The sequence below is a fragment of the Salvia splendens genome, chromosome 4 (genome assembly GCF_004379255.2).
Source record: "Salvia splendens isolate huo1 chromosome 4, SspV2, whole genome shotgun sequence".
Taxonomy (NCBI): Eukaryota; Viridiplantae; Streptophyta; class Magnoliopsida; order Lamiales; family Lamiaceae; genus Salvia; species Salvia splendens.
In genome coordinates, this window is record NC_056035.1 from 11,845,252 (window position 1) to 11,867,173 (window position 21,922).

At 37.8% G+C, this 21,922-nt stretch overlaps 2 protein-coding genes and 1 non-coding gene across 4 annotated transcripts; 2 read left to right on the forward strand and 1 right to left on the reverse strand.

The window, feature by feature from the left end:
- The first annotated feature begins 7,066 nt into the window (after positions 1 to 7,066).
- Positions 7,067 to 10,806, forward strand: LOC121798594 (protein trichome birefringence-like 11). The gene is made up of 4 exons (XM_042197669.1): positions 7,067 to 7,720; positions 8,964 to 9,353; positions 9,695 to 9,853; positions 10,143 to 10,806. The coding sequence occupies exons 1-4, from the start codon at positions 7,323 to 7,325 to the stop codon at positions 10,501 to 10,503; spliced, it is 1,308 nt and encodes a 435-aa protein (XP_042053603.1). The 5' UTR covers positions 7,067 to 7,322; the 3' UTR covers positions 10,504 to 10,806.
- Positions 10,807 to 11,431: 625 nt separating this feature from the next.
- On the forward strand, positions 11,432 to 11,504 carry TRNAF-GAA. Its single transcript has one exon. It is a non-coding gene; the product is annotated as a tRNA-Phe (tRNA).
- Positions 11,505 to 13,413: 1,909 nt separating this feature from the next.
- LOC121798595 (preprotein translocase subunit SCY2, chloroplastic-like) lies at positions 13,414 to 20,447 on the reverse strand. Of its 2 annotated transcripts, XR_006050074.1 has the most exons (14): positions 20,315 to 20,447; positions 19,533 to 20,048; positions 19,345 to 19,433; positions 18,675 to 18,754; positions 18,460 to 18,549; positions 18,095 to 18,186; positions 17,647 to 17,730; positions 16,991 to 17,132; positions 15,700 to 15,816; positions 15,234 to 15,363; positions 15,015 to 15,138; positions 14,829 to 14,935; positions 14,315 to 14,555; positions 13,414 to 14,187 (listed from the first exon to the last, which is right to left on the reverse strand). XR_006050074.1 is itself a non-coding variant. In XM_042197670.1 (13 exons), exons 1-13 carry the CDS (start codon positions 20,358 to 20,360, stop codon positions 14,466 to 14,468), a joined length of 1,707 nt encoding a protein of 568 aa, XP_042053604.1. In that variant the 5' UTR covers positions 20,361 to 20,447; the 3' UTR covers positions 13,414 to 14,465. The 2 variants fall into 2 exon arrangements, 1 of the variants encoding a protein (XP_042053604.1); XM_042197670.1 differs by having other exon boundaries at positions 13,414 to 14,555.
- Positions 20,448 to 21,922: the final 1,475 nt, after the last annotated feature.

Below are 21,922 nucleotides of genomic sequence, written 5' to 3' on the forward strand. Positions count from 1 at the left end.
ACTAAATCAAATTCTTCTTGTTGAAACTAAAATGCAATATATTTTAGAGCATCCACAATGGCGGCGAGCAGACCGGCTAGCCGATCTCCGACGCTCGCCGGTTCGCTCGTTGAACCATTGTAACCGGCGAGCGCCATTTCGGTGAAAAAATCGGCGAGCGCACGCCGATGCGCTCGCCGGTCCGCTAGCCGCCATTGCCGGCTCCGGACCGGCGAGCGATCGGCGAGCGATTTTTTTTTAATTTTCGAACACACTATATATACGCGCTTTGCACGTCATTTTCATTCGCACCACTTGTTTTAACGAGTACTCTCTCTATTTTAATTTCTGTACAAGATCAATAATGGAAAATGAGCAACGTTGGTGGTAGTAGTGGTGGTAGTGTTGGGGATGCTGAGGAGTACGATCGTCGAATGAACGAAGCGTTAGAGGCCTATACGAACCGTGAGATTGATCGGCTGATGTAGAGGGCCTTGCAGCCGGCGGTACCTCGACCTCGACCACGACCAGTTGGCCACCGCCGAACAATGATTGAACGTGATCACGTAGTTGCACATCAGCGCCTATACGAAGACTACTTCGCACAGGAGCCGTGGTTCAACGCCAACCTTTTCAGGCGCCGTTTTAGGATGAGCAGAGCCCTGTTTATGAGTATTGTTAACGCCTTGGAGCATCGATATCTGTATTTCCGCTTCAGGCACGATGCCGCTGGCATACCCGGCCACACACCTATTCAAAATTGCACTGCGGCAATCAGGCAGTTGGCCTACGGAGGCGCGGCAGACATGTGGGACGAGTACCTCCACATCTGTGAGACGACTACCCTTGAATGTATGAAGTATTTCTGTCAGGGCGTGATTGAAATTTTCCGTGATCAGTACCTTTGAAGCCCTACCCCCGAAGACTGCCAGGATCTGATGCAGATGCACGGGGAGAAGCATGGGTTCCCGGGTATGTTAGGCAGCATAGATTGTATGCATTAGGAGTGGAAGAACTGTCCTGCTACTTGGAAGGGGTTCTACACGACCGGCTACAAGGGAAAGAATCCTACGATGATCCTCAAGGCCGTAGCTGACTACCGGCTGTGGATTTGGCATGCGTATTTTGGGATTGCCGGGTCGAACAACGACCTCAACGTCCTCAACTCGTCGCCCCTTTTCAACGAGCAGTGCCAGGGCGTCGGTCCGGCCATTAGTTTTGTCGCCAACGGCAACCGACATGATATGGGATACTACTTGGCGGATGGGATATACCCTAGGTGGCCCGTCTTTGTGAAGACGATCAGATGCGCATCAGATGAGAGGAAGGCCTACTTTGCGGAACGGCAGGAGTCGGCGCGCAAGGACGTGGAACGCGCATTTGGTGTGCTCCAGTCTCGATGGGCGGCAATTAGGGGTCCAACGTGTTTGTGGCATATCGACTGCATTGCTGATATAATGCACGGCTGTATTATCATGCACAACATGATTGTCGAAGATGAAGGTGTACAACTGACTAGTTGGCCAACGACGATAATGAAGCCGGTCCAAGCCACGGCATGGCCGTCCCCAACGTACGAAGTGGGGTCCCGCACGATGAAGCCGACCTCCTCCAAGCACATGCCGACATGCGCCAAGCGGATGCTCATATTCGACTCCAAAAGGTTTTAATTGAAGAGTTGTGGGCGCGGAGGACTGCACGGCGTTAGTTTATTTTTCATTATGTAATTTTTTTAAATGTACTTTTTTTAATTTAAATAAAATTATTGGATTTTCCCGTATCTGTGTCGTCAATTTAATTCCGTATTTTGTGTGATTATCAACTATTCAGCTTATATAATTTTGAGTGATGTGGCTAGGCTATTACTGTGCTATTTGCTTGTCCTGATGATATAACAGGAGGATTTTTAATGCTGATGATATGGCAGGAGTAGTTTATGGCTGGGTTATTGCTGGGCGAAAGCCATTATGGATGCTCTTAGGAACGAGTCTTTGATTGACAAATGGTGTAATATTTAAAATATACGATAAATATAAAATGGTAGCTTGCACAATTTATTGCCTTCTTTACTTATGCTATAAAAACCCTAATCGCAATCGAAAAAACCCCCAAACGTGTAGCTACAGCTCTCGCTCTCTATTTCTCCGTTAAATTAAAAAATGGCGCAGTCAAGTTCGACGAAATCGGCTGCGATTGTGTTCGGAGCCTTGGCTTTCGGCTGGCTCGCGATCGAGATGGCGCTGAAGCCATGGATGGTCAAGGCCCGCTCCGCCATGGACGACACCGATCCCGACGACGCCGACCTGCCCCGCCCCGCCGACGAAGGCGATGACAAAACCGATGATTAGTCACTCCTAGGTTTTGATTTAGGTTTAATTACGTTTATATTATGCCGATTATGTTATTTTCTAGTTAATTGTTAATCGACTAATATACTTTAATGTGGCCTTTATTTTTTATGTTCTCGGTTCTGTTTTGATGAATTTGGCATTTTGTTTGAGTGTCGTGTCTGATGTGTGATTACTTTCGGCGTTTCCAAATTTCATTTTTTAACATGATAAATTACAATTTGTTTGTCGGCCGGTGTAGATTTTTGTTTAGTTTATATGGATTTGTATTTATTTTTTTGTGTACATTGACTCGTCTTTGATTAGTGACGTCCATTTTATTGCTGGAAAACATTTTAGAGTTGCGAGTTTTAGATGTAGACGAGGTGAGGGAGAAAATGAAATGAATCTATCAAAAAAAACAAATGATACAGTAGTACTACTATAAAATTGAATAGATTCATAAATTAGCATACAATCCACATAGGATCTCATCTCCTTTCATTCTCCGTCCAGTTTTTATTTCTTAAAACCCACATAACCACTTTTCCATTAATATCCCTTTGTGGATTACATGATTTTATTTAATGCTACTTCTAATATACTCGTAATGTGCATAAAAATATATATTATTATAAAAGCTGAAAACTATTCTCACACAACCAGACTATAATATGGATGGCATCCTTTCATTGGATAATTGAAGATCGTTGGAGATTGGGTGTCTACCAAGAAGTCGGTCCAATTTTTTTTATCTATGGGCCATAGCCAGTCCAATATCTATGAATTACACTTATGCTGATTGAATAGACACAAACGCGTGACAAAATTGTAATCCCTCGACCCATTCATGATGTTCATATTTCTGAATGACACGAGATTTTAGGAGGATTTATTAGGTGAAATAAATAGAGAGAACAACATAATTGAATATTTTAATAAGAATAGAGATATGAATTTATTTTAAAATATAAAAAATTGATATTTTGAATGAGATAAATTAAAAAAGAAAGGACGACATTTTAAATGAAATGGGGAGAGATTCACTCATTGATTGTCTTAAGAGCATCCACAATGGCGCCTAGCGCACCGCCTAGGCGGTCGCTAGGCGAACCATTGGAGGAGCCGAAAACCGTCGAGCGGTTTTCCGGAAATCAATTTCGCCTAGCGCTAGGCGGTCAAAATCCGCTGGGCTATGCGCTGGGCGATCCGCTCGGCTCCATTGCAGCGCCCGGATCGCCCAGCGCATAGCCCAACGGATTTTTTATTTTTATTTTTAATTTTCGAAACACTATATATACGCAATTTGCACTTCATTTTCATTCGCACCACTTGTATTAACGAGTGATTTTTTTTAAGTAATGTACTTTTTTGCGATTTTGAATGTCATTTTTTTATTAATGTACTTTTTAAAAAATTTTGTACTTTTTTTAATTTATTGTACTTTTTTTAAAATTAAATAGTATTATTAATGTTTCCCGTATATGTCTCGTAAATTAAATTCCGTATATTGTGTTATTAGTGATGTGGCTATTAATGTGGCTGGGCTATTTATGATATGACTAGGCTATGGCTAGGCTATTTCTAATGTGGCAGAAGGATTTTTAGTATTGATGATGTGGCAGGAGGAGTTTGTGGTTAGGCTATGACTGCGCTATATTGCTGGGCTATAACCACTGTAGATGCTCTAATAAAGAATTTTGGTGTCCATATCATCCCCACAAAACATGCATATAGTTAGGCTAGCATCTAGATGCATCCCACTTCATTCAATTGTCCATTGTTGGTAGGGCCCACTCATTAAACATTGATTGAAGCCAAATATACACTTTTTTAAAGCCGGGTAAAAATAATTAAACATTGATTGAAGCCAAATATACACTTTTTTTAAAGCCGGGTAAAAATAATTAAACATTGCAATCCAATAAAGTCATGATTATTGGAGATTTACGGATTCACGTGTACACATCATGGAGTATATACCGCAAAAGAGTATCAATACCAACTTAGACAGAAGGTATAGTAGTTGACTAGTTGGATAAACCAAAGTGAGAAAATTGGATTCTGGTACTATTAACTGTAAAAAAACTCTTTTACTAAAGTGATTAAAACTTTGGGTTGCTTCGACCTGCAAAAACCCATAAATTATTTAATGCTGTGTTATTGAAGCACACCAAAAATTCATAAATGAAAATGTCCAACTATATTTATAAATTCAACTATATAGTCCGTACCCAACATTAAGGTATGGAGAATCCGATGCATCCTACATAATTAGTCCTGATTAATTACATTTTAATTAAAAATGTAATAAAATATTATCCGAATATAAATAATCATTAATTTGGTAAGTATTACTCCACTTAAATTAATAGATTGAGGGAGTTTTCGCCATAATTAAATATGTGTGTATATAAGTGATCAAATAAAAGATAAACAATGTGGTACAATAGTATTTATTTATTAATTAAAACTCTGTATAATAATAAAATGCTTATGTTCTAAGATAATGTTGTTAAAATTATTAGAGCATTCGGTGCTAGCTGGGACGGACGGCGTCCGTGCCGCTGGCGCGGCACCTCCCTGCTCGCCGCTGCTTGATGCATCGAGCTCGTTCGTGGCGCTGAGCAGGCGAAGTTGCGCGTTTCTATTCGCCAACGGATTTTCCGTTGAAATTTTTTTTAAATCGAAAATAATACCAAAAAATTTAAAAAATATATTTTCAGATTCCCAAAAATATAGCCATTTTTTAACCTTTTTGGAATTTTTTTGATTTTTTTTTTATTTTTTAAAACCCTAAAATCATCTATAAATACACACATTTATCATCCATTTTTCACATCAAATTTATCTCTCATTCATCTTTTTTCATACCACTCATCTACATCTTCCTCTCTCACTCAAACCCTCTCTAAAAATGGATTTCACCAATATCATGGCTGAAGCGGAGCGCGAAGAACAAGAATACTATGAACAATATCGTGCCGCCTATGAAGCCTATGTCGCCGCCGCCACCCCCGCCCCTCCTCCTCGACCAACTAGATCAATTCGCCGTTACATCCCTCGTGACCTAGAGGGAGCCAACGAAAGGCTCGTTGCCGACTATTTTTCCGACCAGCCACGGTTTCCGGAAGATTACTTCCGGCGCCATTTTCACATGTTAAAACGGTTGTTTATGCGTATTGTCAACTCATTGTCCGCCTGTGTTGAATACTTTTAATCAAGTAGAGACGCAACCGGTCGACAAAGTCTCTCGGCGTTGCAAAAGTGTACTTGTGCCATCCGACAACTTGCTACTGGGCAAACGACTGACCTCTTCGACGAGTATTTGCATGTGGGTGAGTCAACTGGAATCCTATGCCTCAAAAATTTCTGCGACCGCATTCGTTCTGCTTTCGGTGAGGAATTTCTTCGGGCACCCACCACCGAAGGTTGTCAACGGCTGCTTCATCTTCACGAAACAGTCCACAGTTTTCCCGGTATGCTTGCCAGCATTGACTGCATGCATTGGAAGTGGAAGAATTACCCGACTGCTTGGAGGGGGCAAAAAATATGCGGCCACAAAGGCGGAGGCCCAACGCTTATCCTTGAAGCGGTCGCCGACTACCGCCTATGGATTGACATGCATATTTCGGTGTTGCAGGATCCAACAATGACTTGAACGTGTTATATTCTTCACCACTCTTCAATGATGTTTTGAATGGTGTAGCACCGGCGATCGACTTCACCGTCAACGGAAATGCATACCACATGGGTTACTATCTCGCCGATGGTATCTACCCAAGGTGGTCTACTTTCGTGAAGACGTTCAGCAATCCACAAGACTCGAGACGAGTTCTTTTTGCGCATCATCAAGAGTCAGCTCGGAAAGACGCCGAAAGAGCTTTTGGGGTCCTTCAAGCCCGATTCAACATTGTGAAGGCCATGTCTCGGTTGTGGTACGTTAAGAATACCGCCGACATCATGTACACGCTATTATCTTGCACAACGTGCTTATAGCTGAAGAAAGGACCGAGGGCGGCTAACTTTTACGACAAGGATGAAGCCGGAAGCTCAACCGCGAGGTCTCCCTCACGCCAAGGTGTGCATACGACGGTGGGTGAGAGGACCGAAACAAGACACACAATGCGCGATACCAGAACACACACTAAGCTACAAGAAGACCTAATCAAACATATTTGGGCGAAATTCGGCCACGAGTAATGTGTTTTTTTTTTATATTATGAATTTAATTATGTAATTTTTAATTTTTAGGATTTTAATTATGTAATTTTTAATTTTTTAGTAATTTGTAATGGTATCAGATATTTTTAATGCATTTTAATATTATAGAAATGTTTTTAGTAATTGAAATATTTAAATTAAATAATAGAATGATGGGACCCTTAAGTACGTCATTGCAGAAGAGCATGAGTGTTGTGCTCTTGAAAAAGAGTAGGAAGTAAAAAAATAATAAATGTGGGTTCAAGCCCACATTTCCGTAATCTTTGGCAAGATAACGGACTTGGATGCTCTTGAATTCGGGATGGGATCCTCTGCTGTGCACAAGTGCACAGCAGCTCCTGCTGTTACATACAAATAAATAAAATAATCAAATTAATTAAATTAAATTAATTAAATAAATAAATATTATTTTATTACATTGTGAGGAACCGCATGGGCTGCTGTGCACTTGTGCACAGCAGAGGATCCCATCCCCTTGAATTCTGGCCTAGTAACACGCATTTGGCGATTGTCGTCCCATCTCGTAAACGCGGGCGGCAGAGCAATAAAATATAGCAAAGAATTCTAGAATGTGTCATCATTTTTCATGTTTCTCTCTCTCTCCATAGTCGTGGTCGAGGAGTGGGAATCTAGTAAAGGCAGAGGTGCTCTGCTTTTCATTCAAATTCAATAATTCATTCTACTCTAACTTCTCCTCTCTAACTTCTTTACTCTTCTGCCATAATTAGTCCATTTTTCCTGTCTGCTCTAAATAAAATCCCAAACCAATAGAAACTAAGAATATTTTGCAAGATGCCCCTTTCCGATTTCTCCATGAAATTCAAATTCTTGAAACCTCCGGATTCCACGCTGGGCGTTGTGGGCTGCTTCTCCTTCTGCCTCTGCTTGATTCTTTGCTTCTTCCTGCTGGACTACAGCGTTGTGGAGAACTTTCATGGGAATTCATCGTTGATGGCATGGTTCAAGCCGAATGGTTCGCTGCCGGGGCAGGAGATGGTGGGATTTCTCGAAGCAGGCGGTGATGGGTGTGATGTATTTAATGGGAGATGGGAGTGGGATGAAAGGTATCCGCTTTACCAATCGCGGGATTGCGCTTTCTTGGATGAGGGTTTCAGGTGTAGTGAGAACGGCAGGCCCGATAATTTCTATACCAAGTGGCGCTGGCAGCCCAATCATTGCAACTTGCCAAGGTTTGTGTGTGTGTGTGAAAGAGAGAGAGTTTAGATTGGCAAACTGGAGATGTTGAGTTGAGTAAAAGAGATGCCATTTATTTATGTGGGCTTCAATTATTTTTGTGCAAAATTTTTTGCTTGATTATATGCTGTATGGTTAGTTGATGCCGATGCAATTCGAAATGTGTGTGCTTGTGTGGGTGTGTGAGTTCATATTAGCAAAAATTTGTGAAGTTGTTGAGTGAATGAGATGCCATGTAGTCTTTATTTATGCTGGCTTGAAATTTTGTCCCCAAATTTGTGATGGATGATTGGAATTTGATGTTCTTGCTCAATTTCTGATTTATTGTTGTCTTGTTGAGGAGAAAAGAAAACAGATACCAGATTTTGTAGTAGAAGCTAATTCTGGATTTTGGTATGCAGTTCACTGTTATATGGTGGTTGTCTTGAGTTTCTATCTCTCTATTTTGTTTTGACGAGGGGGAATCTGCTCTTTGATTTGTTTTGGATACATTTCGGTCGCATTAAATAGCCTAGAAACCACCTAATGCAAGAAGAGTCCTTGTATTTACCTGATTAGAACCGGTCAAGAATGGTGGTAGCGTGAGGATGGATTTTAAAGTATGGTGATGCGTGTTATTTGTATTCGTGGCAGTTATTTGGATTTCTAATAATTTTTTGAGTAGTTTTAATGATAACAATCAGTAAGCATATAGATTCACTCTTTTCTACTGTTTTGTGGTAGATTGGCCATTGTTCTTGAGTTTACACACTCTAGTCGCTTGGTATATTCTAACTTTCCTGTGTCTATGTTATTGATAGCAACTCATAAACTTGCTAGGTTAATGTGCTCTATATATACTACTTTATCTTAGACTGTCAACTAGCTTGAGATATTTTAATAATTCCATATAATATCATTGGTAGTAGTAATTCATAAGCATGGTGTACTGAATTTTAGCATATGGGAGCAGTTTGGTAGGGTAGATAACTCATCTATGTTGGAGTTATACGACCAAAAATTACCTAAAATGTGTGATAAGTTCTTATAATGTTGTTTATTTATCTTCCCTACCAAATATGCACTAGTATATAGTTAGACATGTATTCCGTCAAATATTTTTCTAAATTGTTTGTTGAAATGATTGAATTATCCTTCCACATAGTAGATTCTGTACTGTATCTTCATTTTGACTATAAAACCAAGTAGGTTCTATCATTTGGTGAAAGACAGCATTAATCGTTTCTTGACTTGGTGCAGATTTGATGCGAAAGTCATGCTGGAGAAGCTGCGAGGCAAGCGCCTAGCATTTGTTGGAGACTCTATAGGTCGGAACCAATGGGAGTCGCTTCTTTGCATGCTATCCTCAGCGGTTCCAAACAAGACTTCGATTTATGAAGTGAATGGGAACCCTATTACAAAGCATATGGGCTTTTTGATCTTTAAATTTAGAGACTTCAACTGCACAGTTGAGTACTATAGAGCTCCATTTCTAGTGTTGCAGAGCCGGGCACCTGCTGGCGCCCCCAAAAACGTGAAAATGACATTGAAGCTGGATCAAATGGATTGGAGCTCGTCGAAGTGGAAGGACGCGGATATACTGATTTTCAACACCGGACACTGGTGGAATAACGAGAAGACCATCAAAGTGTACGCCTTGTCCTATCCTTGTTATTATCTTGTTTCTATTTTGATTTTGACATTATTCTGATGAACAATGACAAAAGTGCAAAAGAGAAAACATCACATTCCCTAGGTATCCTTAGAAGTTATTCAAGAATTTTTCAATCAATCATCAGCCATTAGATCATCTAATTGAATGTTTGAGTTTAGTTCCTAGCCCCGGAACCGGTATTTGGTTAATTTTTGAATCATTTCCTACACGTACCTTGAATTTCAATATTTTTGTTTGCAAAACAATCTCAACGAGATAATATGACTCAGTACCTATTAGATCAAAGGCTGAACAGAAAAATTCTTATTACACGTAGGGGATGTTACTTCCAAGAAGGGATGGAGATTAAGATGGAGATGAGCGTCGAAGATGCCTTCCGTAGGTCTATATTTACGGTAATGGACTGGATCGGCCGTCAAGTAAATGTTTCAACAAAACATATCCTCTTCCGAACCTATGCTCCCGTACATTTCAGGTATCAATCATACACTCAATCTTATAATTCCCACTTTACCTGTACTTCCTTAGCCTTTCAGTTGGGTACCATCATTCTGCACAAACAGGGTTTTCACTGTGTCACCAAAAACCTACTGATGAAAGTGCTAGATTTTGCATCTAAATAGAATAACTAAGAATTCCCATTAGCGAAATTTGCTAGTTTTTTTGTATTCTTCGAGATTTGGTAATCATCCATAGATGTAATAGAAGATGTTGCAAAATGATGCAATGAGAGCTGTTCGTATAATGTCTTGTTGCTTGGACAGTGGAGGGGACTGGAACACCGGTGGTGGCTGTGACCTAGAGACGTTCCCAGATTTGACTGCATCTCCGATGTCACCTGAAACACTGGTGGGGTTCAAAACCGTTGTTGATGCCTTGTCCGAACGTCAGAGACTCCCAGTTATAGAATTATTGAACGTGACTAGCATGACGTCCCAAAGAAGAGACGGGCACTCTTCATACTACTACTTAGGTCCTGCAGCCCAACCCTCTGCTCTTCAGCATCAAGACTGCAGCCACTGGTGCCTCCCTGGCATCCCTGACTCGTGGAACGAGCTTCTGTATGCTGTTTTACTCAAACGAGAGGGGTGGAATTCAACAAAAACTCCTCATTCCCCTGGCTAGCGCAATACAAGATCAAAATGGCTTTCGATGCAAAACCATCAAGTGATGATAACTTGAAGTTTGATGCAGTGATCTGTGCTGTTCGTATGAAAGATGAGGGATGCTTCTTCCACGGATTGATCAATTGAGCATTCGACACTGCAAAGAAGCGCACGCCACTGGTTTAGGTCAGTTGCTTTGATGTTAGGAAGATGTGCAGGGAGTAATATTAAGATTATTTTTAGGTAAATATATATTCTTATCGTTGCATTATTGGAGAAATACAAATTTGATTGCCAAGAAATGCACAGATTTAAAGCTAAATTTTAGTTGAGTCCTGTTTATGAATTTATGTTGTTGAACTTTGTTTGAATTTGGTTTTGTTGAAATCTCATTTATTCGATTATGTTCAGCAACTTAATACAGATTCAGTAAATAAAAATGAGTACAATAAAGAACATACATAGTCATAGATCAATAACTGACTCCTATCATGAGTTTTATTCTGATTAGGAGTCAGTTAAAAGTTTATTAGTACTAATTATAGTATTTTTTTTAATTAAATTTCATGCACTCAAAAATGTACTAGGGTCACCTTATTTAGTAGACCGACAATAACTGCACAGATCTAACTAGAATATGGATAAAATAAATTTGATTTTAATATTCTCAAAATCAACAAATTACTCTATTCTAGTACTACAAATTCTATTTGTGATACCCCGACGATTGAAGTTCTTTTTTCAAATAAAGAGAGCCATTGATACATATTCCGAAAATTTGTCATTACATGTATCACTTAGCTAAATTTGATTCAATAACTTAATTAAGTAAGTATATGATTGTTAGATACAGAAAATTATTAAGCAAACAAGTGAGTAACTACTAACTACGGCCTTGATACTCGGAGCTGATAGAATACATGAAATATATTTGACATATATACAAAGCGGGGATAGCTCAGTTGGGAGAGCGTCAGACTGAAGATCTGAAGGTTACGTGTTCGATCCACGTTCACCGCATTTTTCAAGTTTATTACTGTTTCTTCCCTTTTCTTATTAGTTAGACTCTCTTTTCTCCCTTTTTTTACTATAGTTATGTTTATTATTTTTCCCCTTTCCCCTTTCTCTCTCTCTCTCTCTCTCTCTCTCTCTCTCTCTCTCTCTCTTATGGGTTTGTACTCAACATGATAATGTATATGATTCACAGTGTTTCCATAAACTAAAATATGTATTCCATAATTCAACAAAATTTTCGTTTTCTTTTTGTTGCAATCTAATGTCGGCAGAATTAATCTTAATCAATCAATTTCATGTCTTAATTTGCGCTGACAAAATTAGGGTTTGAGATTTCCTAACACGTGCTGTGTCTATCTTAAGTAAGAATTAATTATCAACGCAGACAATATGCATGCACCCCATATGGGGTATATATTTCTCCAACTACTCAAAATATTTCTATTGTAGTATTTATGTAAAACGTGAACTGAATTCGATAATGATTTTTTTATTTGTAAAGTAGTGTAAAAAAAATGCATATCTTGCAGATTTACTTTGTTAAGGCTTATGGCAGAGATGGTGTTGATTAGGGTTAATTTGAGATTTTCTAATTCGTGTTGTGTAAGCAGTTCTCAGTGTGTACTGAATATAACTATAAAAATACTTAATATTGAGAAAAATCTCATTTATATTTGGCATTCTAAGACAAGAATCCTAATTGTTTACAACGAAATATTGTAGTACTGAATTATGCTCGAGAAAAATCTCAATGTACGAACATTCAGGCCGATTCACATGTTGTGTTCTTTTGTAATAATGTGGCAGTATTTATCGATGTGAATTAAGCTTTAAATGCTACCCAAATTACATGCACTTCTGCTTAGGTTCATTCTTCCGTCACGAAACCTTATTAAAATAAAGTCTTCCACACATGTTAGAAAACCTTGTTTCAAAACGTAACTGGCGCAACATGTACCTATCATACACTCCATGCAATATAGTACTCCCTCCGTCCCATAAATATTACGAGCATTGAGTATGATAAGGGAATTAAGATAAAATTGATAAAGTAAGAGAGATAATGAAACCTACAATATTTAATTGATATAACTTTCCCAAAATAGAATGCACATATTTTTGTGGGACGAACAAAAATGGAAAGTGCACATATTTTTATGAGAAGAAGGAAGTACTATTATTTATAGTATTTATTTGCTTATGATATATTTTTAATTAAATTTTGATTATACCTAAATTGTCTTGTATATCTGTTACTAGCATTTACATGTATATTAATTATTTACATTCAGTAATACAGTAATAAGACACTGTTGCACCTGACCTCTGGAAGTTAAAACGCACCACCCGATTCTTGGTATGATGTGCAAGTACTCCGACGAATATAGCCACTTGTTCTTCCACTCCGAGGCATTGACCAGTCCGCAACCCTCCTCTTTCAACTAGAACTCGACATAATCTCCCAAATGTATTACGATCCATACGTAGATTAGCAAGACAATCTGCGTCGGTTACATCGACTAGTCGGGATAGGTGTTCCAATTGTGCAGGTATTTTATTAAGCACGCTATACCGTCTTGCATGCTCTAAAATTACACGTTTCGCTCTTCGAGTCCGTGCGCTCGCATATCGATGAATGATGAAGTACGTTTCAGTGTGGTAAATGAGCATAATGTCTTCGAGTAACATGCACAGCCGTGCGGAATTATGCGAAGGGGATCTCATCTTATGTGTTAATATTGGAAAAAATGCTTTAGAAATTGCTTGGGTAACAGCTAAATGATACACCCACAGTAAAGTCCCATGAAGTCGGCATTTAGCAGGGCGGATTCAGGATTCTAGCATAGAGTCACGCAAGCGTAAACCAAATAACAAATGCGGGCAGCAAGTAATCATATGGAAACAAAGCGAAACGAGTCAAAACAAGGGTTTATCATTACCAATTACAATATCCCCTATGGATCAGAACATCTTTATAAACATTATACTCCCACAGACATAATTTTACCTAATTAGTGAACTATTATGAGCAGGGTATATGAGTGCATACCTTGTCGACTGTGAGAACAGGATCGACGTTACTTCACTTTCAGACACACAAATCTCGGTCTAAGTTGTGCCGTGGTGAGCTGCTGAAATTCAAGACATCCATGTGTGAGGAAACAACAACCAAAATTAACAGAGCAGATGCTAATGCTGTGAGTCGATAGAGATTTTTTAATTCTGAAAAGATGTGTATGATTTGGGTAAGAAATGGAGTGATGTATGTAACAGAGGTAATTTTCGAGGCCGGTAATGGCGGCCACTCCTCCGAGGTCGATCGCAGAGAGGCGTGCGAGATAGAGAGAGAGAGAGTTAGGGCTGGATTGAGGGGATGACGATCAAATTTGGGGGAAATCAAATTTTGTGGGGTAAAGTAGTCAAAAAACAACCTATTATGAAGTAATCTGGATGAGTCAGAAATTAATACCACCTTTTGTGGAAGATTTACATCCGGTCATATTCTGGTGAACAGTGCCGGGCCATGTTGGTAATAGAGGGCTGACCCTTTTAAAAACATGTACACTGAACAACCAGAAATATTCAGATTTAGGCTATTAACTGACTATATCCGCCAGACTGAACGGCTCCTTAGTGTTGTAAAAATCATGTGACCCTAACAAATTTTTGTCCCTCGGCTGTTGTACATCTACATATCCAATAAATTAGTATTACAAGTGTGTAGAGACTCGAACTGAAGTTACATTTCTACAAGAATCAATGTAATGCATTTGTATCAGCAGCTCCCAAACTTGCTACCTTGTTCAAAAACTGACCTGCCAATCTACGGTGATTGGTTGCTACAACGAGAGTACTCGATTTAACCGTTGATGATTCTAATCTCGTTGAAACAGCAGATCTCGCCATCCATTTATGCAATCAAGAATTTTTCAACATCACAAGGCCTCGTTCTCCTTAACGTGATAATCATAGTCCATAGCGCTGCAATGCCTTAGCAAGACTCGGCATTACATTGTATGCTTGGTAGGATCTTCGCAGTTCAATGATCGAACCCACCTGGAAATACCATGTCGAAGAACATCAACTCTCTATTTTGTTTGCAAAAACTAATTAACCCATCTACTTTTACGAATTGTTAAACTTAGGTCTTTGTTTCTCATGTCGTACAAGGACCAATTCCAACATAAATATACCTAAGGGGACTTCAGATTTTACACCAACTAATTCAAAAGTAAGAGGCCCTAAATATGCATTGGCCAAAGTTCAGAGAAAGATTGGGAACATCTATTTTACTAGCAAAGAGAAGTCATCTGAGATATGTATACTTACAATGATGAGAATTGAAGTGAAACCAATCGGAAACCCTTCATTGATTCTACGTAAATAATGATCTAGAAGGACTGATGTAGTCGCCAAAAGACTTAGCAATACACCACCTGCAATATAATTGCCAGAGTACAGTTAAGATGAATAGTAGTAGCGCACACACTGAATAATGTAGTAAAAGCATTTTACCCCAAAAACGTGTCGAAGCTTGGATCTTCGTGAGAAAGTCGACAGTGGCTTTTCCAGGTTTTATATTTGGAACTCTTGCACCCATCTTATTCAAGTAATCAGCAATCTCCTTTGGCACATTGGCCTGAATGAGATTGTAACATTCCGTTAATTAAAACCCATATAAACGACCTAATATGGAAATTATCATGTGTGAAAAGGTCCTTAAATTTTGCTTACTATGTCGATTATATTAAAGATGAAGACGCAAAATGCATATATCATATAATAAACCCAAGGATCTGCACCGCGCGATGTATCAGGATTCAGGATATCTCTCACGTGTTCCCATAAGCGTGAGCCAAAAACACTGAGAAAAAACCACATATTAAGTTTTTTTAAAACACATAAAAACAATAAAATGTACATAACCAGGGAGTGGATAGAACAACAATCAGTTCAACATGCAAGTAGTATTTAGGAAGAGAGAGAGTAGTCTGAAGCAGGTCCCTAGCCCATTAAATCAACATGCATGCGTGCATATTTATGCAATGCATGATGGTCTAATAAGATAATTGCTTGAAGCCATGAAATACCCCACATGCTAACATGAAGTATCAACAAAAATCATGGACACCTCTTTCTAATTGAATTGACATACCAAACAAAAAATAGGAGAAACTGTAAGAAATAAGAGCCACACTACCTTGCAATCAAGCTTGGAAATGCCAGAAAATATGAAGTAGTGAGTACAGGTTGCATCCCGGCAGGATTTATGTTGAACGGAAGATAAGGCTCAACTTCGGTTATAGGAGAATCTTCTCTGCAAAGAGAAGGAAGAAAAATAAAAAACTGGTCCAGTTAATAGCCAGAACTTTTTCAGAATATATAAGATTCAAACTAAACCCTTTCTCTGTATCACTGTATTGTGTGTTTCATTTGTTTTACATGAAAATAAAACTAAATAAAATAATGGATAGCAATGTTGAGTAGCTGTAGCTCTGCCCTAAACAGACAAAATAAGGAAAAAGAAAGCAAAAGAATTGTCACCGACAAATTTTGTTGTTCATCTTAAGTTTGGGACATTGGTCAGGTGACTCAGGTCAGGCATCAAGATTTGTTTGCGCCATTAAATATTCAATCATATTTTCTATTTTATTAATGGAATGTATTCCAAAGAATAAATAGATATATAGTTAATATTTAATTTATGAATTTTTATTGACCGATGGGAGAGCGACACGTGGCAATGAAACTTGGAGAAGAAGAGCCATTGAAAATTGTGCCAACTAAGCACCAAATGCCATATAAGCCCTAAAGGCCAATGACATGGTGGCCCAAAGCCCACAAGCCCCCACTCTTATGCATCTACAAATAGGGGTGTTGGGTGAGCATAAATGATAAGTGAAGGGGGTGAAATATTGAAGAGGAAGGCGACCTCTACAAGTTTTCTCTAATACTCAACCTTATTCCCCAATTGAAGGGGGGAGCTCTCTACCTAATACTCAAGTATTTCCTCCAACATCCATGGCGTTCTTTGTGCAAATCATCATATTATTCGTCTAAATCTTCTCAAAATCATATAAAGAATGATGTTCAATAAGGAAGTAAGGTGAAAACCATCTATATTATTCTAACCAAACCAAATCTAAAGCTCAATCAGGAAACAAGACAAAAGTCCTCTTGATTGATGTTGTGAAATCCAAAATATTTGAAGATCATCAATGCGTTCTTGATCAACTATAGCGTTCAGTCCGGAAACAAGATAGTCCTATTAATTGATGTTGTCAAATTCAAGCATCTCAACAAGCATTCAAAGGTCGTCCAAGAAGCAAATCGAAGGGAAGAATCAGATGACAGATAGAGATCTAACTAACACACATTTTTTATCAAAAAAATATTGATTTGTATCCAATTTCTTGTTTGTTGAATTAAATATGAAATTTTGTGTTACAACCCAACTCAAGACTTATTCTCTGAAAAAACACAATGGTTACCTGGTGGCGGAAGCAAGTTTGAAACCATAATATTGTAACTTGATCTTTCGGAAGCTCTCAGTTACAACAACTGCCCACATTGTAACTATGGTGAAGACACCTAATACTGCAAGGACATATGGCCACCAGCTCACAGAACTTCCTGCAGTTGAGTAGTAAGCCCCAAAATGGAATCACCGTTATCAACTTGAGTTGCATTAGTAACATATACTATGAATATATAAATGTGTGTGTGTGTGTCGCCCCAAATGATTTGATCTCCTAAGAGTCCCTTCGGTTTGAAAGATTATATCTCATGATTGAATATGTATTATGTTTGGTTCAAGAGATTGAATCTCATAACTTAATCCTTGATGAATAATCATATGATAACGAGACATAGTAATCCTCCTCCAACTAAAATAATCTCATAACTTAATCCTAGATGGATAATATATGATAATGAGTCATAGCAACCAAACGACACCTAAATATATATCTTTAGTCTTTCACAAGAAAATTTAAGGGAATTCTTGAACTAAGACGAAACAAAACAGGAAAGGAAAGGCTCACAGATAGACATGTCATATGATAATACCAGATAACTAGAGAGAGAAACCAAAGCGTAATGAACTGAGAGCATTATAGATCTTAGTGACTTTGTTCTCCAGGCTCACCTGAGAGCTGAGCCAACATCTTGTACAATGTATCAGTGTAACCAGTCAGGATGTTGACACAGATAATTAAAGATGATCCTTGACCTGGCCATACATAGCAGGTTATAAAATCAGTGAAACATAATTTTAGGCCATGTAAATATTTAATTTCTGAACTACTCTAAGAAATCAGAACATATTGTGTCTCCATCATGATACTATAATGCGCTTCACTATTAGTTATTGGGTTTCTTTACATTCTTTTATTTCTTTATGGTTTTAGGTCAAAGGACTCTTACATGTCATTAGATAATTTATGCCTAAAGAACTCCACAAATGAGAAAGTGCATTCAAAATTTCAAATAACAAACGAAGAGAAGATACTTAAATAGAAATAGTGGAAAATATAATGAATTGCACCATGCAGATATCGAAAATGCACTAATGCATCATAAAGGAACATAAATACCGAATCCGGACTCTGATATCTTGTCAGATATCCAACCCATGGTCATCGCACCACACACCAGAAATAAAGTAGTGATCATCACATGCTTTACCCTGCATATTTTTGGTCAGAGGAAATCCCATCACTTTAAGAACAAGGAAAAAATTGTGCTAGTGTCAACACAACTTGTAAGACTGATTACAGCATGCAGTGATCAGTCAGGAGCATCATATGATGGTGATATGTCACCTTTTTGAGATTTTTTAAAGAGAAATTCCATTTAGAGGTGAACACTGAGTTTCATTATATCATGGTTTTAGCAAATCTATGTTATATTGCAAATATAGAGCTCAAGAACAAGAACAAATGTCTTCTCTCATGATTACCTGTGGCTAGCTGCATATATAGAATAGGGAAGTGAATAACAAGAAAGAATAAAAGCCTGAATGAGAGCAAATCCTAGTGAAATCCACCATCTGAAAAATAGATCAGAAACAAGTAAACACTCAAATCATTTTGTGGCTACTAAAATATGTTCTGAAACCAACAAAATATTTCACAAGGGCTTGTCTCACTGCTTGAGATGAATAACTAGACACACATATATCTCTTGATCTTCTCATTAGCATCTAAGCCTTCTTTCCGAAGCTTCACTAAGGGGGGGAGAAGGACACATAAGATCTGAATCAAAATTACTGTAGTTAGCATGATATAAGAGATAGATCAAAGTGAGGCAGTGACATAACATTGTGACATCGCTAAAAATAATTAGATCCATACAAAGGAGCCAATATGATGTTAGCTATTCCACCTCTTTATAAAAACTGATCTCTAAATTTAAAGATCGCAGATTTTTTTATCAACATGGTCCTCAAGTTATCATGGATTCTAGGAGAGCCATCTTTTCCTCTGTAGCAAACCTTTTCCCTCTAAATACCACAAGCAAACTGGTTCAGCTTGGAAAATATGTATTTTTGCTTAACATGAACAGTATGAGAAAATATTCGTGCAACATGATTATTGATTGAGTTTTAAAAATCTTGGGATTGGGCATGACAGTTATCTACCAAAAGGTGACATCTTTGCAACATTGAGTTAGTAAGGTTTCTCTGCAAATAAATAAGCGTAGGAAAGGTTTCCTGTATATAGAGAACTATCTGACAGAGCACAGAGACTCAGCAAAGGTTACAAGATCATTTTTATGGTGGACGTTATCGAGCAATTCATAGGTTTATGTTTTCACTTAACAGTAAGTACATCTAAATGTTAACCTGCATAAGGATAGATGCCGCTATTTGAGGACTAAGCCCGAGCTGAAAAAGAGAAAGCTCAAGTTCCGGTGTGAGATTACCAAGCTCCTCTGCAAATAGTGAAATCACAACTAATGTTATAAAATCCGACAAGATTGATCACGTCAATATTCAACTGTCTGCAAGTAAGAAGGAGGTATTCTTCTCACCAGTAGAGCCAGAGAGAAAATTGAGATAATTTTCTGGCATCAACCTCCTGTCGAATCCTGGTAAGGGAATAAAGTAGCCAAGACGACTCACAAATAACAAGACAGCAGTCACAAACAACCTTGTCCTTATTTCACTCTTAAAAAAGGATTCCAAAGCATTGTTAAGGATTGCTCCAAACCGTGAAAAATTCAAAAACCGATTCCTGAATGGCTCAGTCTTCAGATCCAATGCTGCTGAATTTTCGAAACCGTTCACATTCAAAGCACTTTCCCTGCTCTCTGATGTATCAGTAAACTGTTCATAATTTATTGGATCCGCAGAAGCAGCTCGAACAATTGCAGAATTCTGCCGAAAACAATTCAATGACAAAAACCCTTTGTTTTCTTTCAGCAACACGTGATCTCTTGACGAACAAAACCGTTTTCTGCTTAATTGCAGAGATACTGGTTTAGCACATATACGGTTTCGGAATAATCCAGTGTTGTGAAATTGGGAATTGCACGACGAATTACCCCCTGCAAAAAGCATGAAAACCACAAATTGGCTACAAACAAAGCGCTGGGGGAAAGCATAACAACATTCAATAATATTAAAACCGAGCACCATACAAAAAAATATATATATTGCCAAGCAAAGGGCCAAGAACACCATGAGTCCTCAATAAACTATATCAGCAAACACAGTTAAAGTAGCAGTAAACGCAAATTATTCGTCCAGTATTAGCAGCCCATTTTTTGTCATATAAATAAAAAAAAATACAATCTTGGAAACTAAAATTAACCTTGAACGTAGAAATGAGGTTGAGTTCTAAGAAGTGTAGCTTCCATGGAGCTGGCAAACTTATGGAATTGGAAGAAATCGAAGAAATCGGCTACTTATCTGTTCAAGTAATCCGATGCTTCTGGAGTACGTGCTCCCCAAAATAAAATCTTTAAATGGTTCAAAATTTTAAGTATTAGAAGTCAAACGACATCGTTCTGCTCCGGCGGGTTTTAGGGTTTTCCTGTTTTAGTTTTGTTTTTTTTTTCGATTTTGCTTGAATTTAATTAAATTATTGGTAAATATTGACTCGGGCACACATGCAAATTATACTATTAAGTTTATTTAGCGTGCACATCTTATTATCATACGATTAAGTTTTAATATTAGTATATAGTAGTACGCAAGAACATATTGAATCACAATGAACATTGAGATTCTACATATACAACACGGAGTACTTATTAATTAATTTAAAATAATGTAAGTACGTATTGGATTATAATTAGATAGGCGGTTAAAATTTTGATTTAAATAAGTTTCTTTAGTAAGAGATGGACTTATGCCAGTGAGTATATGCTCATAAAATGCGGATAAATCAGGCACAAACATTATAATTGACACTTTTTATGATAATTTTACATTCTAATTGCAGGGTAAACGAAAAATATCTTTCTTTAATTGCTCATAAATGTAGCTTTTATTTTTATCGGAAATTTGAAGGGGACATATGAAATAAGCACTACGGGAAATAGAGAAGATTGTGGGCTTCACTATATATCGTTCAAGCAAAATATCAGCACTGCTTCATTTCCAGCCCACTTCTAAGCCCAATTCTTTTTAGGAAAATTGTTGGATCTAGTTTCGTCAATTTCTTATCAAGTCTGCAACGTTCAAAATAGTCAATTATAGTATATTATAGATTCGACAGTGGAAATACGTTGAATGCTATATTTTTTGGAACGCTTTATTCAATTAACATTTTTTTCTTAAACTCCGTACCGAAAAGAAACGCATCAACTATGGCGCAAAATGGAGGGAGTACTATTTTCTAGTAGTAGTAGTCAGTATACAAGAAGAGTGGTACTTTATATAGAATTGTGTGAAGTCACACACTGGTGATCATATTGTCCACAAGAGATGATATGAACAAGACTTTATTGTAAAGAAACATAGATAGTTGAAATTTATTACTATAAATAATGGTTGCAAAGCTCTTGGAAAATAAATTAATTAAAGAGAGGACTACATTTTTATTCTATATAATTTGCATCTTGCACATTTACAGTCCCCAAACTTTAACAATATCAATGCACGGCTCTAAATTTTGATATATTAATATCACTGGAATATATGACTTGAATATTTTTGGGTTTCAAACACCCTCCAATCATGAACGTTCACCTTATTATATCCTTGTCTCTCCTCCCCTTCTTAATTTTTCTTATAGTAGTGTTTTTTTTTAATCTTTCATTCTAATTAATTTACTTTATCTAAAACTGCTTGAGCATTATATATTTGTAAGATTCCTGGGAAAAACACAACAATCTTGTGGATCGAATATGGCAAACTCTGATTCGAACAATGTGTGCATCATGTCTCAAATATTTATGGCGAATTTGTGTTCTAA

Excerpts from the sequence above, each read along its gene's own strand:
- LOC121798595 (XM_042197670.1), bottom strand. The coding sequence starts at position 20,360 with ATGGAAGCTACACTTCTTAGAACTCAACCTCATTTCTACGTTCAAG. Across the intron at positions 18,755-19,344 it reads CGGCATCTATCCTTATGCAG|ATCTTATGTGTCCTTCTCCC; the intron begins GTTAACATTTAG and ends ATTTTGATTCAG. Across the intron at positions 18,187-18,459 it reads ATATATGCAGCTAGCCACAG|GGTAAAGCATGTGATGATCA; the intron begins GTAATCATGAGA and ends AAAAATATGCAG.
- LOC121798594 (XM_042197669.1), top strand. The coding sequence starts at position 7,323 with ATGCCCCTTTCCGATTTCTCCATGAAATTCAAATTCTTGAAACCTCCG. Across the intron at positions 7,721-8,963 it reads AATCATTGCAACTTGCCAAG|ATTTGATGCGAAAGTCATGC; the intron begins GTTTGTGTGTGT and ends GACTTGGTGCAG. Across the intron at positions 9,354-9,694 it reads AACGAGAAGACCATCAAAGT|GGGATGTTACTTCCAAGAAG; the intron begins GTACGCCTTGTC and ends TATTACACGTAG.